Below are 9,675 nucleotides of genomic sequence, written 5' to 3'. Positions count from 1 at the left end.
CTGTGATGAAGCCATCAAAGTACATACCTACGTAACCCAACCTACACGGTGATATTTAAGTTCATTTGTACAGAAATAGACGAAAGCAGCCAGCTAGCAGCTGACGATTTTAGCTTGCTAGCTAGCCTGCTGCTGGCAGCTATCTCGCTAGTTGTGACTAGTAGCTAGCTAAACCCCACATCCACTAACAACATTATCTAACTAGGCTACATCTACTAAGGTATTTATATTTGGTCAGAAAGGCACACTTTATTTTGTGGAATGTAACTAGCTCGCTAGATATTTCAATTGGCTGTCTTTTTGTAACTTATCAGTCACTAACGTTAGCTAAATATACTAGCCAGTTAACGTTAAATAGCCTGGCTGTAACATGCTAGTTAAACCCCAAAAGCCCACACTGCCTGAGAACCCCAGAATTCCCATTTACTCTAACGATTCCAATGAGGTGTTAATGTCCTAATTAATTTTTTGTTTTAGACCGGTTGAGTGCTGAAGAAGTGTCATCCTGTAAACTTGAAACACCCCTTATGTGCAACAGCTAAGTCAATACTGTCTTTTTAGCTACCATACTAAAAGGGTGAATATATTTGCTGGAAATGTGAACTCCCCAACCACAGAGCCAGAACTGCGTACCCTATTTGAGAAGTATAGTCCGGTATTGGACTGTGACAATCTGAAAAACTATGGCTTTGTGCACATGAATGAGGAGGCAGCCCAGAAGGCAGTGGTAGAACTCCATGAGCTCAATGGGGCGCGAATCACAGTGGGGTTTGCCACAACGAAGGTCCGCAATGCCACAAAGATCTATGTAGGGAATGTCCCTGAGGGGACCACAGCTGATAAGACCGCTCTTCCAGCCGTTTGGTAAGGTGGTAGAGTGTGACACTGTGAAGAACTTGGCCTTTGTGCACATGCAGAAAGAAAATGAGGCCGATGGGGCCATTTCTCAGTTAAACCACTCTAAACTGGAGGGCCAAAAGATCTTTGTGTCCATCTCCCGCAACAATCAATCCAGAAATGGCAGAGGGGATGACTACCCTCCCCCACCTCATCACTATCCACTTCACCCACACCACGCTCCTCACTACCTCCCCGCTCGAGCGCCACACAGTGACTACTACCCATCTCGTGGTCGCCTTCCACCCCCTCCTAGGGCCTATTACGATCGTGACCTATATGAGAGGAGTGTCTGCCATGACCCATACTCTTCCTCTTACTTTGAGCAGGATCCTTATGAGCGACGGCTTCCCCCACTCCCTCAGCGGCCACTTTCTCCCCCACTTACTTCCTGTTATTACCAGGAGCGCAGCCCCCTGGCTAACCGCCACACCCTGTTGCTCTCACCGTCCTCTGCCAGCTATGTGCGAAGTGGTGCTCGGTGAGATTTTGTTGGTGGCATTTTGTCTGTGCCCCCTCCTTCCTCTATGTTCTGGGCTCAGGCTTTGATAATGATGATTACTTTGGGGAGAATTACTCCAATGGTTTTGGTAGCGGTTACTAAGGGCTATTTTTTAAAAGGGAAGATTTACTATATGAGTGCACAGAGGTTTTTTGAAGCTGGTTGTAATCGTATATTATATAGGAAAATGGGAAATAGGGACAATACTGTACATTCATAATTCTTACTTAGTCAAACATCACACTTAATTGATTTTGACTAGTTTTTGTTTATTTATGATGGAAGAAACGCCAGCCTTCACAGCAGTCTATGAATAATTGTATTGAGTGTTTGATTGGTAACAGATTTGTAGACTTGAGGTGGAAGGCTAGTGTCTCAATGTCTGTTAATATTATATTTTGGACTTTTGGAGTTTAGGATTTTCTGGTGTAGTATAGGAGTTATGTTTTGTGTAGTAGACCCTATATTGAGTGGATGGCTCTGCCTAAAAGTCCTGAAATACTACTCTCTAAGACATATTTTTATTTGTCCCCTAAAAATAACCCCCTTCCCTCAGGTTTTTGTCATTTGCCCCAATTCAAAGATTGGGGGTGTTGAACGACAAACCAAACACACCGCAACAGCTGACCGAGCTCATCTCCTCTGAAGGCCTTGCCACGTTCAACGCAGCATCATACGATCGGTTCATCGACTAAATAAAAAGATAACCACCGAAAAACCGTTGCACCGCCATAGTCACACAGCTTGTTACTATTTACTATTTACTATTTCACATGATGCATATATGAACTAATCACCCGCTTTCTGTTGCGTTTTGTTTTTGTATAACGTGACGTGGATGTAATCCAAAATAAAATAGACATCTACGCCTATAGACTTTCCTGATTGTTAATTTGAATGGGAACAAACAAGGAGCTATTTTGAATTACTTATTTCGAATTCATCATTACGGTGAATTCATCATTACGGTTGTTGAAACGTTGGACAAATTTGAATTGTTTTGATAAGAAATATTTGTCATTTAGCAGCTTAAATAAAATGTCGACCTCTCACTCTGATCCCATCGATTTTTTGTTTAATACATTTTTTGTTGACTATCTTTACAAACTGATTATGGAATAATATTCCGGTGGCGATTGTATAAATTGTTCAGCAGTCTTATGGCTTGGGGGTAGAAGCTGTAGAGGAGCCTTTTGGTCCTAGACTTGGCGTTCCATTACCTCTTGCCATGCGGTAGCAGAGAAATCATCTGCTCTATAGTGAAAGTGTCATTCATGTGGCCTGTGTGTTATTTTTATACAGAGGTAGTTGACGAAGAGGAAGGAAGCCACTTTAGACGATCTATTAAAATGCGTCCACAGTTCATCTGGTGATGTGCGCGAAGAAAGTAGGGAACCCATAAAATACTTTCGGACATAACCAACTTCGCTCAGATCCTACTACGTGTGTTCGTGTACCGTACCATCTAAACATAACAACACGTGGTCATCGTTCAAGTAAGTTGTCTGTCTCTAAAGAAAGTAAACGTATGAGAAGCAAAACATGACACTATGTCAGAAATATGATAGTATTTTGCAGTCACTGAAATGGTCTGAATTTGGTCTAATAGCTAGCAATTTCCTGTCAAATTCAGTTCCATCATGGCGCGAATATTGTGGTACCCCAGCCAGTTAAATGAATTGAGCCCTCTTCTGCTCAACAAAATACATTTAAAAGCTTGGCAATGTAGACTTGTCTTGAAGTACTATTCCACTAGTTTCAAGTTGTAGTTATTAGTCGTATGTACGGGATACACATAATATAACGTTATATACTGTCCAACGAAATGCTTGCAGGTTTCTTCTCGACAATGCAATAAGAAATAATAACAAAGATAAGTATACGACAAAGTAAAATGCTCAGTACAATATAATATTTTTAGCATCAGTATCACACAGGAAGGCACAATTTATAGTCCGATATTTACACGTATTTTGGGGAAGGGGATTTGTGAGGAAGTGTTTTAAATTGTGCAGTATTTAGCGAGCAATCATACGGGACTGGTAGTAGCAGTTGTGATGTGTGTGTGTGTGTGTAGCATGATTGTATAGGTAGGTCTGTGTGTGGCTAATGGTTAAACCACAATGTCCATATTTTTTTTTACAGCCCAGTACTCCCCAGCCCTTCCATCTGGCGTTGATGTCTTCCCCCCTGCCCTCCTTTAGACTGAATACCGGGGCTCAGATGCCCCTCCTGGGCCTAGGAACATACAGGCTGCAAGGTAAGCAAATGCACTTGAGTGTTGACGCTGCACTCGGAGAAGGGTATCGTGCCTTTGACACTGCTGCGGTGTACGGCAATGAAGCAGACTTGGGCCATGCCCTGTTGGACCTGATGCCCAAACACAACCTGACCAGAGCAGACATCTTTCTCATCAGTAAGCTGTCCCCAGCGGACATGGGCTCGAAGGCCAGAGAGGGCTGTGCTCGTAGCCTGGAGAGGCTGGGGCTAGGGGGATACATTGACTTGTACCTCATCCACTGGCCTGGAACTGAGGGTCTGGAACCAGAAGATGAGAGGAATGCACAGCATCGAGCCCACAGCTGGACTGTCATGGAGGAGCTATATGCCAATGGGATGCTCAGAGCAATTGGGGTCTCAAACTACTCTCCAAGGCACCTGATAGAGCTGCTGGAGACCTGCAGGGTGCGCCCTGCCGTGCTGCAGGTACATTAATGTCCTCATGATTTGTTGAAGTGGTTTTATATTTCAAATTTGACACATACCGAATAGACCATAGTTTAAATCTATTCGAATTTAGCTTAGCCAAGGGCACAGCTGCTGTTTGTATCTGGCCTGGGATTTTAACTCTCATTTATTATATATTTTTTACCATTCTGCAGGTGGAGTTCCATCCTAGACTGACACAGAAGAAGCTGAGGGTCATTTGCAGGGACTCGGGAGTCTGCTTCCAGGCGTATTCATCTCTGGGGAAAGGTGCCCTGTTGTTGGAACCAGAAGTTGTTGCTATGGCGGAGGGGCATGGCAGAACTCCCTCCCAGGTGCTCTTGAGGTGGGCCATTCAGCAGGGTGTGGCTGTGTTACCCAGGTCCGCACGGCCCAAGAGGGTGAGAGAAAATGGGCAGGTGTTTGACTTTGACCTGGATGAAGGGGGAATGGAGAGACTGTCTGACATGGACAGTGGAACAAGATTCTGCAAAAGAGATCCCACTAGTGTGGTCTAGAGGAGAGAGCCCCACAACAATATACTTGATCAGTCATAGAACAATGTGTTAAATGTAATTCTGAACTACAAACAAACCTATAATGAAATGTAACGTTTCATTTACCATGTTTAAGTCATAGTTCCTTGATTCTTGAACAAATGTTAGGCCAATCGGTTAGTTTAAATAAAGACCTATCCTAATGCATGTTAAAATGCTTAATATGAATTACTTCAACAAACATGCAAAAAACAATAGTCACATTTTAATAAGCAATGTTCAAACATTTAATCTGTTACGTAACATAACAAATATTTACAAATAGTTATACAGTTGTTTTTTTATGAAAAAGATAAATATAAAAATGTTGAGCCACACACAAATTTTCAAGTAGAATATCAGTTTTAACTGATTCAGATTGCCATATACACACATATTTCTTCAACTGAATGCTTAACAGTATTCCAAATATTTGCATATAAGGCAGTTGAGAAGGCTGCATATGGCCTGGATTGTAAATATTTACATACCGGTATACACACTATACAATTGAAAAAATATACGAAATCAATTAAAGACTATTGCAAATGAAGGAAGATAATGAAATGTAAAGCATCTAAGTTTAAGAGCAATACCAAAATAAACTTAGTGTATCAGTTAAGTATGTATGAAGATAATTGAACATCTACTTTTACGTTTTTGGCAATACCCTGACTTGAAATAGGTGCCTGTCCATCTAAGTCTACGTAAATCTACTCATTCTATCGCACACTGGAGTTACATGCGCCTATGTCAAGTCAGAATGCACTAAAGTTTTTGCAGACAAAGGCATTTAATAGGCTAGCATAGGTGGGGGGGGGTCTGTATAATAAAACGTTTTGTACACCATACCCGTCTTGTAATTATTGTTGTCACAGATCAGTTGTTCTTTCACAGGTTTCATATTTAATCATTCAAGTATATTTACATTTAGTTTATTTCAAAACATTAGTTATTAGCCTACGCTTTGAAATTCATACTTACAAATGTAGAAACATTTCATAGAACAATTTGACATTTCTCTGCAAATATGTTTATAAATATGTAATTGGCACAAGAGATTGTCGCTTTTTAATGACTGCATTTCTTCGAAAATGCATTTATTATGCACTGAATAACTTTTTGGTAATATTGCAACATATTTTCAATATGCAATGCATTTTTGCATAACGTTTGATTTGATTGTACAAAAAGGTCACATTTGAATTGGTGATATTCTCCAAAGACATACTGTAATTTAAGCAAAAGTATGCCTATGAGATGTGAATATTTCAGGTGTGGTCCAGTCATTATGGAAATGTGTATGAGCTCCTTTATGCCTTGGCTGGGTCTCTGAAAGAAATGCGTACTGTATTGGTTTCTCACTCCCTGCCTTCTGCCTCCTTTGGACTCCAGAGGAAAGAGAACCATCCTCGGGAGACTTTCTGCTTGCCTCCTCCTGGGCTAATCCCTCTCTTGGGCTCCTGGGCAGGGAAATGGATTGAAAGGTCAACTCTATACATTTTTATGTAAAGCAGCCTTTACTGCAATCACTGTCAATTAGTGATACTCTGATAAATAATCTTCCCACTGTATATAAACTATGCTTAGATCTGTGGAGTCCATTCATGTAGCTAAGGATAAAGTCACATATTACACATTTACTATACATGTATATAGAAAATGGGAATGAGTGTCTGCCTTGTCCCCAATCTTTCAATTGTACACTCCTCTGCCAGCCCACATCTTACCCCTTTGTCGAGCCAGGTGTCAAATTCATCACTCATCCTCCTCAGCTGGCAGCCATATTTCTTTGCAGCCCACAGTGCAGGAGGAGCAGACTGTGATCGGCCTCGGAATGAAGCCCCATCACCCCCGCCATCCTCAGTAGGAGTCATCACATCCTGAAACTCTGTGTCTTCCCTTTTTCCAACCTGGGAGCACACCTGGGACTCTGAGTAGAGCCGGACTCGCTCACCTGTGTCAGTGAGTGGGAAGGGGGGAATTAAGACATGTTTAGATGTATTTATACCTGAAGAGATTCACACATGTATCCAAACTGAGTATGAATGTATTTGCACATGATATTCCATATCCAGGCATGATAGGTTTGAGGGCAAATGCAAGTTTGATTCTGACCTGGTCTTGGTCTGTTGCTCATTGTAGTTGAGACATGGAGCTGAAATTCAGAGTTGTGTGTGGTTCCTGAGTGGTCAGACTCACATTCATCCACACAATCATGTATGTGGTCCATTGTAAATACCTGAAGAGAAATGGGCCATCCACAGTGAATTATTTTAATTAATTACGATCCCCATTAGCTGACGCCAATGGTTATATTTGTTTTTTGAAACCAGGTTTGCAGTTCACTTGCGCTATATTAGATGGAAGGGAGTTCCATGCACTCATGGCTCTGTGTAATACTGTACATTTCCTTGAATTTGTTCTGGACCTGAAAAGAACCCTGGTGACATGTCTGGTGGGGTAAGTGTGTGTGTAAATTGACTATGCAAACTATTTGGAATTTCCAACACATTGTTTCTTATAACAACAAGAAGTGATGCAGTCAGTCTTTCCTCAATTCTTAGCCAAGAGAGACTAGTGTTGCTCATAACCATATGTATCTACTGTAAGGAATAGTGTGGCTCATAACCATCTACTAAGGAGAAGGTTACTCTTACCACAGCAGGCTGTTGGTAAAATCACTATACATGTATTTTATTTATTTGTAGGAATGAAATATTTTCAGTATATTCAGCTAGAACTTACCCAAGGTAAAATCACTATACATGTATTTTATTTAATAATAGGAATTAAACATTTTCAGTATATTCAGCTAGAACTTACCCAAGGTAAAATCACTATACATGTATTTTATTTAATAATAGGAATGACATATTTTCAGTATATTCAGCTAGAACTTACCCAAGGTGTCCTGACGACTTGCAAGAGGGTGGTTATAGGTTGACTCTATTTTGGCTATCCTCTTCTTCTTCTGTCAATGTTAAACTGGGCTTTGGAAGTGATGCTATTTCTGTTTCTCCAAAACCCAGTCGGTGTTGATTTCCTCTCATTGCAAGTGGCACACCCAAATAGAAACAGTAACGGTCTAGCTAGTAACGTTATTGCTTTGTGTGCCACCGGGAGCCTTGTATGATCAAATGTTCAAAATAAACCTTCGTAGCTAGCTCACATCTTCTGTTCTTAAAGATTGTCTTCACTAACTCAATTTCAATCGACGAGTTTATCAAATTCTTACTGAAATGTCTTGACATATGGTAGGCGGTCTCGAGTACCCAATGCTGTTGTTGTCTTCCGTCGTCTTGTACAGTAGCACCTCTTCGCCCAATAGGCTGACACTGGCACGCAGAACAAGCCAATAAGCGCGCGCTGCTAGGGCTTTTTCAATGGCTATCTTGTCAAAACGTCACTGTTGCGAAACGGGTATGGAACACAGTTGTATAAGTGGGTATGGAACAGTTGTATAAAGTATGGAAAGCCGAATGGTTCGTGCAGTCTCGTGACTTGTTTACCGTTTCGCCCATCCCCGCGCGCACAATTGACTAAAGCTTATTATTGATATTGGGTAGTGTCAGTATTAGGTTAGTGATTCATTGGTGTGTAGTGGCGGACATTTAGATTAGCTCATAAATAACCACACTATTACATTAGGTAGAGCAATTTGCCAATGCCCTGTATATTTGTTCCTCTGTAATTTAGTCACACTTTCACTTGAGATAATGTGTACTTTATCTGAGATATCACCCCTAATGATTTTTCATTTGTTGGAAGCAGTACAATATTCTGGCCATGATAACAGACCTGTAATGAGGGACATCACATCAACATGAGGTAGCCTATGCTTTTTTTATGTCGCCACAGCAATTATGTACATGGTGCCTTCAGAAACTATCCACACCGCCTGATTTATTCCACATTTTGTTGTTACAGCCTGAATTCAACATCAAGAAAAAACAAATATTTAATATCACCCATCCACACACACCCCATAATGACAAAGTGAACACGTTTTAGAAATTTTAGCAAATGTTTTGAAAATGAAATACAGAAATATCTGATTTACATAAGTATTCACACCCCAGAATCAGCTTTGGAGCAATTACAGCCGTGAATCTTTCTGGGTAAATCTCTAAGAGCTTTGCACACCTAGATTGTACAATATTTGGCCATTATTATTTAAAATGTTATGTCAAATTGGTTGTTGATCATTGATAGACAATAATTTTCAAGTCCTGACATATTTTCAAGCAGATTTAAGTCAAAACTGTTACTTGGCCAATCAGGAACATTCACTGTCTTCTTGGTAAGTAACTCTGGTGTAGATTTTGCCTTGTGTTTTAGGATATTGTCCTGCTGAAAGGTGAATTAATCTCCCGGTGTCTGGTGGAAAGCAGACTGAACCAGGTTTTCCTCTAGGATTTTGCCTGTGCTCCATTCTGTTTTAACACTTTGTATTCATGGCAAAACATTAATTGCTTTGCCACATTTTTTGCAGTGTTACTTCAGTACCTTGTAAACAGGATGCATGTTTTGGAAACATTTTATTCAGTACAGGTTTCCTTCCTTTCACTCTGTCAATTAGGTTAGTATTGTGGAGTAACTTCAATGTTGTTGATCCATCCTTAGAGTTTAATGGCTGTGATAGGAGAAAACAAACTGTTTTAAAGTCACTGTTGGCCTCATGGTGAAATCCCTGAATGGTTTCCTTCCTCTCCAGCAACTGAGTTAGGAAGGACACCTGTATTTTTTTAGTGACCTGGTGTATTGATAGTAATAAACCATCCAAAGTGTACTTAATAACTTCACCATGCTCAAAGGGATATTTAATATCAGCTTTTTTTTTTTTTTACCGATCTACCAATTCTTTGGGAGCCATTGGAAAACCTCCCTGGTCTTTGTGTTTGAAATTTTAATGTGGTTTGTGTGTAGCGGGTGTAGAGGAGTCAGGTGCAGGACAGCAGATATGAGTAAATAAACGTACTTTACCGCAAAATATACGAATGCAAAACAATAAAGAGAGCCCACATTAACGGT

The 9,675-nt window shown here is 40.6% G+C and overlaps 2 protein-coding genes and 1 pseudogene across 2 annotated transcripts; 2 read left to right on the top strand and 1 right to left on the bottom strand.

The window, feature by feature from the left end:
* The first annotated feature begins 440 nt into the window (after positions 1–440).
* LOC110509405 lies at positions 441–1,501 on the top strand (annotated as a pseudogene).
* A 1,083-nt stretch (positions 1,502–2,584) lies between these two features.
* Positions 2,585–5,487, top strand: LOC110509963 (uncharacterized oxidoreductase Mvan_2161). Its single transcript, XM_021591203.2, has 3 exons — positions 2,585–2,895; positions 3,545–4,105; positions 4,282–5,487. Exons 2-3 carry the CDS (start codon positions 3,578–3,580, stop codon positions 4,621–4,623), a joined length of 870 nt encoding a protein of 289 aa, XP_021446878.1. The 5' UTR covers positions 2,585–2,895; positions 3,545–3,577; the 3' UTR covers positions 4,624–5,487.
* On the bottom strand, positions 4,861–7,970 carry LOC110509964 (bcl2-associated agonist of cell death). Its single transcript, XM_021591204.2, has 4 exons — positions 7,546–7,970; positions 6,760–6,883; positions 6,372–6,598; positions 4,861–6,104 (listed from the first exon to the last, which is right to left on the bottom strand). The coding sequence occupies exons 2-4, from the start codon at positions 6,872–6,874 to the stop codon at positions 6,003–6,005; spliced, it is 444 nt and encodes a 147-aa protein (XP_021446879.1). The 5' UTR covers positions 6,875–6,883; positions 7,546–7,970; the 3' UTR covers positions 4,861–6,002.
* Positions 7,971–9,675: the final 1,705 nt, after the last annotated feature.

Source organism: Oncorhynchus mykiss, chromosome Y (genome assembly GCF_013265735.2).
Source record: "Oncorhynchus mykiss isolate Arlee chromosome Y, USDA_OmykA_1.1, whole genome shotgun sequence".
Lineage (NCBI taxonomy): Eukaryota > Metazoa > Chordata > Actinopteri > Salmoniformes > Salmonidae > Oncorhynchus > Oncorhynchus mykiss.
The sequence above is the reverse complement of the archived record's forward strand: the minus strand, read 5'-3'. Positions and strand labels throughout refer to the sequence as shown.

What these genes read in the sequence shown, in the direction of transcription:
- LOC110509963 (XM_021591203.2), top strand. Translation starts at nt 3,578, where the DNA reads ATGTCTTCCCCCCTGCCCTCCTTTAGACTGAATACCGGGGCTCAGATG. An exon ending in TGCGCCCTGCCGTGCTGCAG is followed by an intron (nt 4,106 to 4,281) that starts GTACATTAATGT and finishes ACCATTCTGCAG; the next exon opens with GTGGAGTTCCATCCTAGACT.
- LOC110509964 (XM_021591204.2), bottom strand. Translation starts at nt 6,874, where the DNA reads ATGGACCACATACATGATTGTGTGGATGAATGTGAGTCTGACCACTCA. An exon ending in GAGCAACAGACCAAGACCAG is followed by an intron (nt 6,599 to 6,759) that starts GTCAGAATCAAA and finishes TCACTGACACAG; the next exon opens with GTGAGCGAGTCCGGCTCTAC. An exon ending in ACACCTGGCTCGACAAAGGG is followed by an intron (nt 6,105 to 6,371) that starts GTAAGATGTGGG and finishes TTCCCTGCCCAG; the next exon opens with GAGCCCAAGAGAGGGATTAG.